General features: G+C 52.9%; 4 protein-coding genes across 4 annotated transcripts; 3 read left to right on the top strand and 1 right to left on the bottom strand.

Moving 5' to 3' along the window:
* The first annotated feature begins 1,366 nt into the window (after positions 1 to 1,366).
* Positions 1,367 to 2,548, top strand: NECHADRAFT_102426 (uncharacterized protein). Its single transcript, XM_003045896.1, has one exon. The coding sequence runs from the start codon at positions 1,635 to 1,637 to the stop codon at positions 2,130 to 2,132; it is 498 nt and encodes a 165-aa protein (XP_003045942.1). The 5' UTR covers positions 1,367 to 1,634; the 3' UTR covers positions 2,133 to 2,548.
* A 712-nt stretch (positions 2,549 to 3,260) lies between these two features.
* On the top strand, positions 3,261 to 6,842 carry NECHADRAFT_33925 (uncharacterized protein; the record flags this gene model as incomplete). The annotated part of the gene is made up of 1 exon (XM_003045897.1): positions 3,261 to 6,842. The coding sequence occupies one exon, from the start codon at positions 3,261 to 3,263 to the stop codon at positions 6,840 to 6,842; it is 3,582 nt and encodes a 1,193-aa protein (XP_003045943.1).
* Positions 6,843 to 7,387: 545 nt separating this feature from the next.
* Positions 7,388 to 9,798, bottom strand: NECHADRAFT_76284 (uncharacterized protein; the record flags this gene model as incomplete). Its single annotated transcript, XM_003046462.1, has 2 exons — positions 7,388 to 9,487; positions 9,541 to 9,798. 2 exons carry the CDS (start codon positions 9,796 to 9,798, stop codon positions 7,388 to 7,390), a joined length of 2,358 nt encoding a protein of 785 aa, XP_003046508.1.
* Positions 9,799 to 11,766: 1,968 nt separating this feature from the next.
* Positions 11,767 to 12,489, top strand: NECHADRAFT_76285 (uncharacterized protein; the record flags this gene model as incomplete). The annotated part of the gene is made up of 2 exons (XM_003045898.1): positions 11,767 to 11,881; positions 11,936 to 12,489. 2 exons carry the CDS (start codon positions 11,767 to 11,769, stop codon positions 12,487 to 12,489), a joined length of 669 nt encoding a protein of 222 aa, XP_003045944.1.
* Positions 12,490 to 15,687: the final 3,198 nt, after the last annotated feature.

Raw genomic sequence — 15,687 nt, forward strand, 5'->3', positions numbered from 1 at the left:
CTTGGGCGAGAGAGAGCCACTTGCTAGAACATCCTTGGTTGAACTTCTGGGGGAATAAACGCGCTGAAGGATTCCAAGCCGACGCCACATCAAGACAGCCAACGAGCGATGCATCTCAGGTGTTTCGGGCGCTAAGAGAGTCCTCTGATCGACGGGTGAGGGTGTGGTGGAGGAATTGATTGTGAGCCTCCTCGGCCGAGCTGCTGATGATGACGAGAACCTACCAAGCCACGGCGACGGATATGGCTACAGAGTGTGAATATGGACTGTTTCTACCATCTCGTCGAAGCCTCGAGGTAGTGTTACGTAGACGAGACTGTGCATCCTGCTGATGGGTAGCAATGCACCACCCCAAAACACATGTTTTCTCGTACCGGCAGCAGGCCAGGCAGCCCAGGTACAGAGGGCACCTGAGCACGTTTTGTAGGTTTTCCCCGACGTTGGCTGATACGTCATGACATGCGTTCGTCATGTTTCGTAAGCACCAGCTGGGAGATGATCATCCGGTGATTCACCCCCGACGGCATTCTGTCTGGGGTAGCACTCGACCAAGTCGCTCTGGAGCGGCTTCTGCTTGAGACGACGCTACTGTACTGTCCTTTCGAAGCATCCAATCCAAGGTCTACACACACGGGCTGACAGGATTTCGTAACTTACTTGCAGTGCTGAGTGTGCATGCAACGGCCAGCACGCGGGGAAGAGAGCTGCCGTCAAGTCAAGTTGAACTGACGGCTTGCCACACATCCCTCCATCCCGTGCAAGAGACAGATGCTGCTGTCCAACTCCCGATGCGACTAATCAAGACAAAGTTCAGCCCCTGCGGATTTGGGCTGATGCTTGGGGTTGCACATCACACATCCCAACACACACGTCGTGGAGCCATCCTTCTTTCCCAATCGACGAGTTCTGAAGCATTGCATAGCATTGCATTGCAGTTAATTTGGAACGACTGGGATTATCGTCAATGGAAGGCTTTCCAGGGTCCAGGAGAAACATCCATGGATGACAAGGGGGGGAGTAAGAAAGTAAGGCGACCCAGACCCCAAAACATCCAAAGCGAAAGGCAAAAAGGCAAAGGGTCCCGAGCCAAGCAACAACCCCATTCCATCATATGACTGACATTTGACGCCCTGAGAGGATCTTGCTTCTTTTTTTTCCTTACGCTTCTTTGCTTCTAATTCGCCTGCTGATGGGACGGATGTCAATGCCGTTACCGCACCCCCTCCATCCACATCCCTTGGCCTCCTCCTCCTCTCTCCATCAATTCGTTGCCCCCTTTTGTTTGTTTTACCCTGCAACTATTTATAATGTAGAGGGAGGCCCAACTTTTTTTTCTACTCTTGCCATTTTTCACGAGTTGCACAAAAACAAACGTACATGCCGCTGCCACGTCTCCCTGCATCAGACGACTCCATCCCTAGAGGTAGTCTGTTGTTACTCGAGTGACCCAACAAACAATCCAATACAAAGAGACTCCTTATATAATACTCTCCTTGTCTTGTTTATTACTCCGTCTTGATCATCAATCACCACCTCTCGCTTTCACTCTGTGCCTTGCCGTATCTACATCACATCCGCTCCGTATCCTACCTACAACTCGATCATCTTCTACTTCGCCAAGGAGCCAAGGCACAATGTCGGCGAGAGTCGCACCCGGCAGCTCCTCCTTTGCTGAACCACCCACCATTGTCTCTCCCGCTGCCGACCACGATGGCATGCGAGGCCGCAAGAGGGAGCGAAGCATGAACCGCGGCGCCAACGTCCGCTCAATCCGCTGTGCGCCCTCGGATGAGTCGAGCACCCTCCGAGGACGTTCTCGCCGCCGCGCAGTGTCACCCTCTCTCGGCTACACATCACGGGCCTCATCCCCGAGGAGGGTTCTGTCGCCAACCAGACGAAGACTTCTCCACGCCAGGCTCCGCCGCGAGCACTGTCCCTCCCGCGTTGCCTCCCCCATCGAGCAGCAGCGCCCCTTCCGGCGGCGACAACGGACACGGAGCCGGAGTCGGGGACCTCGGCTGGAGATGGAGCTCGAGGCGGCGGCCCGACAGGCCGATGTCCTGTCCGGTCTGCGGAACGAGGTCCGAGCCTCTTCTTCTGACGAGAAGGAAGGGGTCAAGACGGACAAATAAAGGCAACACTATGCCTGTCTACACACCTATCAACCTACCAGTACATTCATCTCCACTCGTTCCAAATGAACGAAGATGGAAACCAGATCGATACCCACATCATATACCTTAATCTTTGATTGTACGATGACTGGATGCCACCTATTATTCTTCTCTGCTTGTTTCTTTTTCCCCCGATCAAAACGCACGGAGAGCTGGATATCTCACGTGGGGAGTTTCCTTTGTTCGGTAAAACGGATGGCATCTTTTTTGGAAACCAATGGATAAGAGGGCGCTATGGGTTTTTGCAATTAAAGATTGTATCCTTGGGCAACACGTTTTTTCTTCTTTTTTCTTTTGTTGTACGATTACGATATTCAAAGCAGCCGAGTTTGACATTGGTCTGACCAGCAAATTGATAAACAATTGAAACTATCACGACTTGTATTTGTCTGTTAATACCTGTAGTGAAGCCGTTAGTCCAGGGTTGACACTGATTGGTTGCCACCCAGTCCAAGAAATAAATGGCATACTGTAGGTAGGCAATGAGACCTTTGCCGGGCTATATAGACATTAATTAGATTAGAATAAATAAATAAAAATATAAAATAAATAAATAGTATTCTAGACTCTATATAAATTCTTAGATTTATAATCATAAGCCTTCTATGCTGTGATTCAGCGGATTAAAAGGCAGAATAGGTACTTGCGAAGTGTGCCAATTTTTTCTTGGACCACTAGGTTGCTTCTGCTTACAAGGCCGGGGTCCTGAGTCGAGAACTGTCGAACCGTCAGGCCCGCTATTTCCCGTAGTTGGAGCCTCGCCCATTGGCCATTGACAATTCCATATATTTTTTTTTTCGCCATGAGAGCGTCAATGAGCTGATGGTGATGATCTTGAAGCTAGGCCTTGCTTAACTCTTTTGCTTCTTCTTTTTGCATGCGAGTCTTGTCGGTGCCAAGCTCTTAATCAGCTTCATTTGTCCTGCTCTGTCGGGTTATCTCGTGCTTAATCAGGCTTCCCCCGCATCCATTTGTTTGTGTCTCTCAATCCCTGCACCCCACGAACCGACATCCCTCCTTCGCCGAATTTGCTTTCTTGCAACTCACCTAAGCATGCTGGCATAAAGCAGATCCCTCTTCGACCCAATGCTTGAACGAACGGCTGCCGGCCTTGAAACGCGCAGCCTCCAGCGCGCCATAAGGCAATCGCACACAACCAATCGATCTCGCCAGCTGCGCACCGGCTTCTGGCAGCATGGCGCCTCCGCAATCGAGCTCGCCAGCGCCTTGCCCAGCTCGTCGCGAGCTGTCGATGTCGAGGCCGCGAGCTCAGATATAATCTCCCGTCAGCTGCAGCCGACATTGGTTGCTTCGGCCTTTATGCTCGACTTCCTCTATCCGACTTCGACTCTTCCGCTGCTTCGCCAGATATACCCCAAGCTTCCCAGCTCCCAAGCTGGGCAACGGACAGCTGTCGTAACACAGACACGGCCGTACTCTTCAGAGCCTTCCCCGCCCTCGGACGAAGGACAAGACGCAAGCACACGACTCGCCTCGAACACTTCCAAGAACAATGGGAACAAGTCGGAACTTGAGGAAATCCAGGAGCTTCTGGAGGCGGATGGACATGAGTATCAAGATGTCTGGGATTTATACTGTGGAATGGACAATGACCAGCGACGTCCTGTCCGGGGATCGGTAGTCGAATATCTCTCTAAATCTCACGGAGTCGTCGAGACAGGGAGAGCAGTTTCCGTCTTTCGACAAATACCCTCGGAGGAATGGACAGAGTCACTCTTGACAGCGGGAATCATTCTGTTGCTTCGCGCTGGTGATATGCCGTCGGCTGTGGAGTACTTCAGAAAGGGACTTAAAGAGACGGGATTCAGCAATGGCCTCGAGTATCTCATTGCAGACGCCATGAGCTCGCAAAAGTGGGCAGAAACCCTCCAGGTCTGGATCACATACTGCGAGGAACAGCGCAAGAAGTCACCAGGGAGACCGCTCAGCACTGAGCGGCTTCAGCAGCTCGAAACTCTTCCCAACCAAGGAGACCTCTACTTCGCCTTCCGCCAGTATCTTGTCACAGAAGAAGGCGCCGAATACTACAAGAAGATCCAGACCGACGAGGTTTCCAACCTTGCTTTCCGCATCTTTCGGAGACACTTTGCAAGGATGGCACTGTGGGAACCCTGCCGTCCGGAGCAAGCTGCCATCATCCTCGAAACATTAAACGATGCCGATCTATACAACGATTACTTTGTTCGCATGTTTGATCGCTGGTACGAGAAACAAGAGGTTCGCGCCACCATTCAAAAGCTTCCTGTTCTCTACCAGAAGTTCCGAGAGCTCCCTGGTGCCGTACCCGCCATGCCTGTCTTGCGTGGCATGTTCAAGATCAACTTTCCCAAGAACACACCCAGACTTGAGGAGCTGCGCCAGGATTGGATCAGAACCAAGGGTGGCCTGAACCAATGGGGCTACGAGAAATTCATGAAGCTGTATGCTTCACAGGGTGATGTCCAAAAAACGCGAGACTTGTGGAACCAGTACGCTAAAGAGTTCCCCGAGATGCTCAAAACCACGCGCGGCTTTAGAAGCCCCCTGAATGCTTGTGCCCAAGCTGGAGATCTCCAGGGTGCCTGGGCCGAGCTTGAGAAGATGACGGAGGAGTACGGGGTGAGACCGGATATCGACAGTTGGAACACGGTGCTCAAAGCTCACATGCGAGTGAGCGACTACGATGGCGTCATGAAATGCTTCGATGAGATCTCGCAGAATTACAAGCCGGATCCCTTCACTTACGCTCATGTCATGGCGATGAGTGCTAAGAAGGGAGACCTAGACACGACCCTGGAATTCCTGAGCCGGTCCCAGCAGATCGGAATACCCATCAGCAAGGAGATGGCACTGGCTCTGGTGGTAGCATATTGCCAGAACAACCTCCTCTCCGAGGCAGAGAGCCTGTGTATCGAACTGACTGAGCGCAAGCTTACTCACTCAGCCATCTGGAACCAGCTCATCAACTTCTACGGCGTCGAGGGCAAGATTGACAAGGTCTACGACCTGCTCCGGCATATGCGAGAGTTCAACGTGGAATGGGACGACGAAACTTATGGCTTCCTTCTTCAAGCTCTCGTCAAGGTCAACCAGATCCATCCCGCCTACTCACTCTTGAAGCGGGCCGATGAGGAGCAGCTCTTCCTCGTTACGCCGGAGCATTTCGCCATCGTCATGGCGGGAGCCGCGCGCGTTGGCGAGTATGAACTAGTTGAGAAAATCCACGTTCGTCTTCAAAAGTCGGAGATGCCCGTCACCTTTGGAGCTCTCGTTGCGCTCGTCAGCGCCGCTGCCAAGCGGAAGCCTGGAGAGCAACGGACCAAGAATCTGGCAAATGAGTTTGTCGAACATTTCCGCAAGTCTGTGGAAGCGTCCAAGACCGCCGGCCGCCACGCAACTGTCGCCAGCGGCCTCGATGATGCGGGCAACATTAATCGGCTAAGAGAGGAGAGCCAGCATGTTGGAAGAGCTATTGCGCTTCTTGTGGAGCTCCGTGAACTTGGTTCCGCTGAAGAGCTCATGAGCCTGTTTGCCCAAGTGTTCCCCCAGTACCAGAGCCAGGACCAGTTCCCCCCTACTGTGGTGTCGGCCCTGATGCTTGCGCACTACAAGGAAGAAAAGTACGACGAGGTCCTGGAGCTTTGGGACAAGGCCTGGGAGCGCATCCTAGAGTCCAGCAAGAAACCCTCGGGCGAGGGAGTCTTTGCTGGCAGCGAGTATGACCTCTCTCGCATTATGAATGTCGTCCTGAGGGTGTACAAGGAGAAGGGTGACGCCCAGGGGCTCTCGGACAGCATTGACAAGGTGGTGGGCGCAGGCTTCAAGCTTACAAGGGCCATCTGGGCGTTGGCTATCCGCAACCTGACTGAGCTGGGCAGATGGGAGCGGGCAATGTACTGGTGCGAGACCATGCTCATGCCAGGCTGGACAGGATGGAACCCGCAACGATCCAACAAGGAGAAGCGTCAGCTCCAAAACACGCGTATCCTCAAGGCGCCCAAGAACGTTGTTTACCGCCTACAGCAGGATTGGCTCGAGAAGCGCAAGATGGCAGCGTGGTCCGAAGACATCTCGCGCCAGGTCTCCAGCGTCGAGGAAAAGTACCCCCGTCTGCACCACGCCTTCACCACCTCTGAGATCGAGAGCATGCCTACCACATATGTGATCGACGGCAAGGAGGTGTCTGCCCGTGACCTCGACAAGGTCCTGCAGACCATGTCCTACCATGAGCTGATGAAGGTCAAGGAGGCCCTCCTTAAGGAACTAGCCAAGGAGAAGAAGCGTGAGTCGAGCCTCGGCGTCACGCCCGACCCCAGGAGCCCCACAGACATACAGGAGTGGAAGAGCATGCTGCACAACAAGGTCCGACGGTACGCAGCCATGTGGGCCAAGCGGCGCAGGGAGCAGGCCACGAAGGAGCAGGGCGCAGATGAGGTTGGCGAGGTCAAGATCGAGGCCAAGGACCCTAAGCCAGAGACCCCGGACCAGCAGGCCGCCCGCGAGCGGTTCAGCTACTGGAACGACTTCTGGGACCGGTACGATCAGCGCCCTCACCGTAACATCCGCCAGAAGAAGACCTTCTCGAAGAAGAACCACCACGGCGCCAAGACGCGCGGAAAGATGGACAGGAGCAAACCTCCTCCCCTTGCCCGGGAGGTAGTCGAGTAAATATAGGGAGAGGACTAAACCAAAGCCTCGAGGATAGAAAAAAAAAATGATGTGGGTTGCATCAGTGTACGAAAAGGAGTTATGAAGGCATGATAAGAGGAGGTAAATGGGATGGATAAATGAAAAGAACCTGTATGTAGATATGTATAACTCTCCTGAGCCTTTGTTGTTGTTGATTCGTGTACAATATACTCATCTATTGAAATATCCACTACCCAAGTACTAAGATGATGATTCTGATATATTTCATTCTTGTCAAACTAAACTACTTGACTATGTACCTATCTAAATGACCTGCCTTCCATGGTATCGAGCTACTCCAAACGCCTTGAAAGCAAGCAAACTGATGACCCAATCCCAATTCCCATTCCTTTGTTGGGTGAAATCCAGCCGGAGAAACGCCATCCAAAGGGCAAAAGCCCTGCAGGGTCTATATCCGAGACTCCCAAAATGTAGCAATTAGGGTTCTCTGAGTTGAGAGGAGTGTATGTACAATGCAGCATCTTGCAAGTATCCACAGAATGGATGCCACATATGTGTTGTATTCAAAGAGACGCATCTTCGTCATGGCCAGATGCGTCAGGAGGAGGAGGTGGCTTCATGCCGAGGGAGCGGAGGCGCTGGGATAGCAAGCCCTCAGCACCAGCGCGTGTGCCTGGGCCGTTGTTGAGAGCAAAAGCGTTGCCGCCATAGCCTGGCTCGCCCTTGTTCAACTTCTCATAAAGCGTAGGACCCCAGGGCATCGCGCTCGTCGAGTCTTTCGTCGATGGTCGACTTGCCTGGGACGAACCAGGAGAGCGCAACCCCATCGTGAGAGCAGAAGTAGTGTTGGTGGTGTCACTCACATCGCTTCCCACGCGGTCGCGTGCAGGGAGACGGAAGGGGATAGGGTCAATTGGCACCGTGTTGGTAGCTGCAAACCCTCCAGATGAAGAACCAGGCCCCTGATACATGCCCTCCATGGCGTCAAATGCCTGAGAGGATGGGCCTGGGAAGAAGCTGACGCTGCGTCTGCGCAAAGCCTTGTCAGCAGCCAGCATGGCAGCAGGCCCGGACAGGGCAGGCGTCGGCGGATGCATAACTCGGATGGGCTTGTATGGAGTAAAACGAGGTTCTGGCCAAGTTGTCTCGTTCCTCAGTTTCTCCTTGCCATCAGGGACGCGATTTGCAAAGACAATTCGGATGCTCTTATAGAGGTAGTACCGTCCCTTGGCAGGGCAGCAGATGTGCAGATGAGCGAGATACCTCAAAATTGGCCGGTCTGACGACTCTGCCTCAGACGTGACGGGGACATTCTCGATGATCGGTCCAGCTGAATAGCTGCGCTGCCGCACAAACGTCTTGGTGCCTGGCTCCATGCCTGCCAGATCGTAAGGGATCAGGAAGAGCTTGACAGCCGTCTTGTTCGGGTTCTTAATGATGATTTGAATCTGCCCCTTCTCGGGAATCCTGTAGCTTCCTCCTGGAGGAGCTTTCGGAGACCCAGATCTGCGCTTGGTTCTAGAGTTGCGGCGTGACTCTTGTTCAGACCCTGGAGTGGCAATGCTGATGTCCATCTCGTCCTCTAGAGGCTTCCTGTCGGCATATCGACTCTGAGCCTTTTTCTTGGCCCGGTGTTCCTCATCCGGATTGGGAAGCCCATTTTCGAGATCGATTTGACCAACATATGGGCTCGGGCCGTCTTCAGAGCTTGAGCGGCCATGCGAGGTGCTGCCGTAACTGTAGTACACTGCGGGGAACGCAAGACTGACATGTGGTGGGCACTTGAGGCTTGACTTGCATTTTCCTCGGCCCAACACCCCAATTTGAGCAACAAAGTCCAACGGCTTGGAGGGAGTGGTTGACATGCGGCCACGGAGAATGCTCTCTTCATATGAACCGACCATGGACGCATGATGAAGTGGTGAAGAGTCGGCTACAAAGGAAGCCCGACGTGGCCTGAGAAAAGCAGGAGTTGGTGGCGAAGTGCCGGGCTGCATGAAGCTTGGTGTCGAGGTCAATGACCTCCGGGGCTGATGTGCTTGGTACGGGAAAGCCTCCCGTCGGTATGAAGATACGCGAGGCAAGGAGTATCCCGGAGATGGTGACATGAAGGGGGATGTAGTAGCCGAGTTTGGCATGTAGCGTCTCGCGCTGCTTCGACCAGAAGAGAAACCGAAGCCGTCCAGCGGCATGGGAATATCTAACTCGTCATAACTGTGCGATTGGACCAGAGGGCTCGTAGGCGGCTTATATACGAAACTCGACGACAGAGATGACGAGAGAGGCGAGGTGCCAGATTGAAAACTGTCCACGCTGCCTGGGAATGGAACTCCTTTGTCATGCTGGAAGGGTGTGAAATGCCTGGGAGGTGACGTAGCGACCCACGGGGACTCTGCCGGGGCATCATGATTGTCGATATGTGCTCTGCCGACGGGAGCTGTATGGTCTTTGGCTACCGCTTGTTCCTCAGTAAAGTTTCCGCTGTGTAACGCCGACCTCGGCCGCTCAATGCTGAGGCCATCGCGCAATCTGTTGTCGTCTGATTCGGACTGGCTGTCGGTCTTCTCGGGGGTAATTCGAGCGGGTGGAAGGAGGGTTGAGGATTCGGTTGGAGTTTGAGGGCGCTTCGTGGGAGATGTATGATGCTGGAGGATCGACTCAAGCTGGGGAGCTTTGGTTAGCAGGTAGAGTAAGACAGGAGGCGATCATGACATACATGTCGGTTTGGGATCCAAGTTGGAGACTGAGCCCTCTTGAGTCTCTCAATCAGAGCAGCCCGATCCGATATCGCAGCTTCACCACTTTCACTTCTCTTGGGAGTGCCAGGCCGAGGTGGACTGTCGGGAATGGGCCCTTCGCAGAGCTCAGTACGGATGCTCTCCTCTGAAAGGCGTCTCAGGCTCTGAGTAGGCACGTCGATTGGAGCGGGCTCGACAGGTTCATGGTGGTCTAAATCAGCCTGAAATATAGGCATGATGGTGGTGTCGAGTGGCTGGAACAGCAACCACGATGGAGCTGGCAGAAGCTCGTCATGAATTACAAGGGCGAGGGAGCTGGGAGGTGGTGGTCAAGGCGACGAGGTTCAATGCAGGGAGGAGAGGTCTCGCGACAGGTGACAAAGCCGAAGTCTGAGGCTGGATCTGAGAGTGAAGCTGAGGGTGCAAGACAAGAGTCTGATAATTAAATGAGCCGAGCGAGGTGGATATCACGTATCATGCCATGTGAGCCTTGTCCTGCGTCGAAGCTGTCAGGGCGCAGCGTGGGTCGAGCGAGGTTCAGGTTCGGGATGGGGATGGGGATCTCAAAGATGGGGAATCTGGGATCGTGGGACGTCATCCACCGATGGCCATATGACGACGATGACGATGGAGTGAGTCTATGCGAGTCCCGTCTTCCCCTGGAAGGCGTACGAGGGGAGAAAAGAAGGAGAAGAGATCTTGACGGCGGGGGGATTGAACTGTAAAAAAAAAAATAGGTTGTTGGGGTTTGATGTGTAAGTCAGCGACCTGAGGCAAGAGAGGTTGAGCTGGACTGGACTGGACGGAAAGAAAGAGGCGCCGGCTGCAGGGTCCAGGATAGACTTGATGGGATGGATGGATGGATGGGGACTTGTTATGATACGACACTGATCATCGCGGGAGCCAGCAGCCAGCCAGCGGGCAAGCCATGGAGCCAGCCCCAGCGCCGATGGCGGTGAAAGCGCGTGTGAATCATCCCCTAGAGCTAGACCAACACAGAGCCAACGCTAACTGTAGACCTCCCGGTTTTACTGACACTTCCATCCATGTTAGCACCCTGAGGAGGTGGAGACGGCAAGACAAAGAGACGGGATCCAGTCGTCCGAGCGAGCGAGCGAGTGATTGTCATGTTACTCCAAGACCGGAATCAGGATAGAAATCACTCTCTTTCCCGAGGTCTTTTTGACCATTTCTGGCCTTCTGGGGCGTATGATCATCACTCTTCAAGGTACTTATCAAGCACGTCAAGTAACAGCAGAGTTTTGTCAGTCTGCGTTGGCTCTTGTTTTTCCGGTGGAGATGAGATAACCCCGACTACGTTTCTGGTTTGGTTTCTGATGAAATCATGCACGCGGCCGCTTATGATTCCCTCTGCTGTTGCTCACAAGACACTGAAGAAAAAGAGACTTTCCAGGCAGGGGCCGCTAAATTACAGTGCTCACATTCACTCTGGGTCCCCTGTTGTTTGAGCTGCCCGTCTAGCGCGGCTTTGCTGAGGATTGAAATGTGAATAATGGGCGCTGATGCATAATTGACGTGTTAGCCGGGCTTCATCAGGAATACGACATTTGTCCTTGTGACTCAAAGCATTCTTTTAGGTTATCTCTCTCTCTTGCCCTTGCCCTTTCACAAGGTACAGAGACTAATCCGAGGCTGGGCACAGAAATCACCTTGATGTGTTGGTACCTTGTCGTCCAGTCCAATCCATTCATCCGCAGATTCCCGTTCTGCTCCCTCTCTGTCTGTGTGACCTGGCCATGCATCCATCCCAATCCCGCAACTCTCCTCTCCTGCCAACTTGCCAGCCAGCTCCTTCAGTTAGCCCACTTCTGAGCGGCAAATAGCCGTCTGCAACCTCCCTTGGCCGCCGCACTTGTTCTCGGCCTTGGTCCAAAATGCAACAAACACCCTATTCCAATGTTTGCCATGCGTCAGGCTGTTTCGCCCTGTGAAAAAAGAGAATCCGTCATGCATCCCCTTATATGACGAATCGCGGGTCGGGTTACGGAGCACATACGGAGTAGCTCCGTCCGAAACCTCCGAGACCGCCCCATGAGGTACCCGTAGACCCGCCGTCCCGGTCTGCGATGCATGAGTCCCACTTTCTTCACCTTGGTCCACCGAGAAAAACTGTGGAGACAGAATTCTCATCAACGACAGCTCTCACAGAGATTCACATCTCATCAGCTCTGTCGCCTCGAATCATGGCTGCCAAACGCCAAAACGATGCCGAGCCTGCAGCTCCAGAGGCAAAGAAGCCCAAGCACGGCTTCAGAGTCGGCCCTGAAAATCTTCCCGATGGTCCCTGGCGGCGAAAAGGTTTGTCTCCCTGTTTCAGAATTTTCATCACATGCTCACACTCGGCGCCTACAGTCACCAAGGTCAAGAAGGAATTGATTCACAAAGCCAAGGTCAAGAAGGCCTATGCGAAGATCAAGGCTCGTGAACAGCAGGCTGCTCAGGAATCAGCCAAGAAGCCTGAGCCTGTCCCCATTCAGGCCCCAGCGGAGGATGTCGAGGAGGATGCTTGCAAGCAGTCGGAGGACGATGCCAACGCCGGTGAGGAGAAAAAGTCAGAGGAAGAAGGCGAGCAGATGCACCCCACGCGACATCTCATGCTAGTAGATGAGGCCAAAGCCCAGACCAACGCTATCGGCGAGGACACAAGCGATGGCAACAGACGACGCACACGGCGGCCTGGATATTACGATAAGCAACTCCAAAAGGCAGATGAGCGACGCAAAGAGGCAGAGGAGAGACAGAAAGAATTCCAGCGCAGACGCGAAGAGCGAGAGCAAAAGATTGCCCAGCGGGAGCGGTTCAAGAAGGCCATGGCCAAGACGAGGGATCGCGACGGCAAGAAGAAGCTTGGAAGGGAGAGCAGCATCCTCCTCGACAAGGTCCGGAGGATGGTTGCTGACAAGTGAAGATGCCGGGAGCTTTCGAGTTGGATTCGGGGATGGGTTGTGGTACTCTTCGTTATTACAAGTTCTGCATGGCATCACTGATGTGGGCGTTTACAAGGCTAGATAATTTGTGTCAATGGCTTAGATAAAAGTTGACTGATACCAATTCTCCGCCCATGATCTCTTTGTTCCGAGATATCTATTTGGGCATGTTGCGTGCGATAGTCCTGGACAAATTGATGCTCGGGCGTCCGCGTGTTTAAAGGCTTCATCACCACAATCACGCCAACCTCGGGAATTCTGATCACGACTAGTTTGAAATGAGTATGTTCATTGTTTCGAGCGAGCAGTATTGGGATTTTGTGCACAGAGGAGTAGCTTCATCCGAAATAGCGGAGTTGCTATGGAGGCCGTGAAGTAGCTCACTCACCTAGAGACTTCGTATTACTATACTTGAGGCCAGATGTCAACGCAAAGTCCAAAGTAATAACCTTGGGTCACAACTAGAGTATCGAGGCAAGTTAAGATGAGAATTAACCTTGCTCGTGCTTCCACAGCCATCGTATTCCTGTTACCAGGCGCTTCATGCTGTACCATCATTCTGTGTCACGCACCTTCGATAAAGCAGAGGCCAGCAATCATGTACACGTCATAGCCAACGCACATGTTTGAGAGGGATTATCAACTCGAGATGAGGATATAATATGATACGTAGCCCCGTAGGAAGCGGTCTACCTCTTCCTGGACTCTGGTTCGTCAATATCTTGCTGATGTTGGTTGAAGACGTCGTGTCCGCCCACTTCGAGTGACACTTTTCTAAACCTGTTTGGGAGCACAGTCTGGAGACAAGAATGCTACATGATCTGAAAACTATTCAATCTGAAAAGGCGGCCTGGGGCTACCCGTATACGCTAGAGCGGGAGCATTTCATCGCACTGTTGGAAATGATATCTCATCATGAGCACAAGTGGGCACCCCTCTGCCAAGTTTACGAACTGCGAGCCAATGGCAACACTTACAAATATCCGGAATGGATGGGTTACGGAGAATTTTTGTTAATAATTGTGCTACTGAGGCTCACCGTGTTTGAGGTAGAGGGCGGATGTTGTGAACTGGACCATCTGTTGGTTCTTACTTGAAGCGCATGCTGCATGAGTAGTTCCAGAGCATCTCACGGGTACCTGTCTCGGAAAGATTGACAGATGCAGTAATGCCCGTCAACGGGTTTATACGGGGGAGCCACTAGAGCCACATGGCAAGCCGTCGGTGGAGGATATGAGTTTATGAGAGACTTAAGAGAGGGAACTTGTGCATACGGCACGGCAGGTATCGGGACATCTGCCCTCGGCAGCAGGAAGGGGATAAAATTTGGCTGAAAAAGGTGGTGAATAACATGGCGAGAGGGATATTATTGATAAAAGGATGGGCAACTTGAAACAGGTTGGAGTTGGGTTTCAAGATATGCCTCGTCGGACCCTGAAGTGGTCATGACGATGATGATCAGACGTTGAATCACATCACATCGAGAATGGCTGTTTCTTGTCAAGATTTCACGGCAATCAAAGTCGATCGATGCCAAGAGGATTATCCGACGGGGCAAGGCTGAATACAACAGCATCGGGGTACGCGTAAGTTGTAACTTTTGTGTGTCGTGGTAGCATTACGGGGAAATTGGATTTCCAGGGACGTGGTCGTGACAGGCTCCAGTCAGTGTCAGTCAGGATCCATGCTCTCGAAACCGATCCATGCATGACCCTAGCGACCCTGTTCGAGGCCATGCCCCTTTGGGTCAAATCGCTAGGCCTCTTTCTCGCGCCTGCATCGCATGGGGATGTGTCCAGGGTTCGTGGGGACGACGAGAAACGTGGTTTCATGATGCCGACCCAGCGCCACTGTCAGGGGATCAGTCAAATCAAGGGGAGGGACGAAAATAGATTGATCAGGATGATAGAGGCGAAGAGAAGAAACGAAAAGATGAACCTGATATTACAGGTTGAGGTTGCGGTCAAGGGGTAGTAAGAATCAGTCATGGACTCTTGATTTCAAAGCTGCAAGCCCATCTCTCGTCTTGCCCTATCAACGTTGGCCGTTTTGCGTTTCATCAATGCCTTGGCCAAGGGTAGAAATCACTCTGTCTGAAACAGCCGAGCATGAAATAATTACATAGGCCGGCAAGTATCTCTTTCTTTCTTGCCGTGGTTCATGCTCTGCCTGCCGTCCAGGTCTCTCTATCTCGGCTTCAACTCACCTTCTGGTTTCGTGTAAAGCGGCGTGATGGATGGCAAGATGAGCCAGTTCAGCTGACGGCCCGTTGCTGACGAAGAACAGGGTCGGCCGCTCGCAGGATGGTTCTGTGGTATCTGTATTATCAAGCAGGCTCCCGTGAGCACTTATACTCCGCTTGTACAATCAAGGGCGCAGGACGGAGTGGACGCCTGTAGGCTGTAGGTTTTCACATCCCGCCACAGCCCCAGTGCATGCAATACAATGCTTCTTCATTCCTTTGATGGATGTCTCGGCAGCCCTCCTCTGGGCTAACCGAGTTCCAGCTCCCGTCCCTTCACACCCTCTCGGGGGCACGTCAGGGTCTTGGGTTCTGGTCGGTTTGCAATCCATATTGTCCGATATTCCCCATCCTCCCAGTCGTCGCCATCGCAATGTCTTGTAGCAGTCGTATCGTATGTAGAAACGCCCCTGAGCGGGTCTATCCCATGGGATCGACAAAGCCCAAGGAGCTTGATCCCCATGATGCCCAGGTCGAGCGCCGCCGCCCGCCACAAGCGCGCCTTTTGCTCTGTGACCTTGCCTTGAGCATCCAGAGGCGGTGCGTGTACCTGTGTGTGTGCCTCTCTGCTTGTGCGCCCCAGCCAAATGACTTGGCTGCCCCTTGGACACTGCGCAGAGGCGGCAACGCACTAGGCAAGGCGTCTGCAGGTGGATTTTTATTTAGCCTCGAGACCGTCTTTGATGATGGCGAGGGGAGGGAGATTGGCTTTAATTATAGCACTCGTCTACCAACCATGGGGCGATCATTTTGCTTCTTCTGACGAGACCTCCCAGCGTCCGTATAGAGACATGTATGTATAGGGACATGTATTATCAACTTCGAATCGTGAAAAAGAGTCAATATTTACATACATGCCCTGCAAGAAATCATCACCCCTTATGCCAACCCCTGGGGCATGCTCCAGCCCACACGCACACAAATCTGATGCCGTG

The sequence above is a fragment of the Fusarium vanettenii genome (assembly GCF_000151355.1).
Source record: "Fusarium vanettenii 77-13-4 chromosome 2 genomic scaffold NECHAsca_18_chr2_1_0, whole genome shotgun sequence".
In the NCBI taxonomy this organism is placed as follows: Eukaryota; Fungi; Ascomycota; class Sordariomycetes; order Hypocreales; family Nectriaceae; genus Fusarium; species Fusarium vanettenii.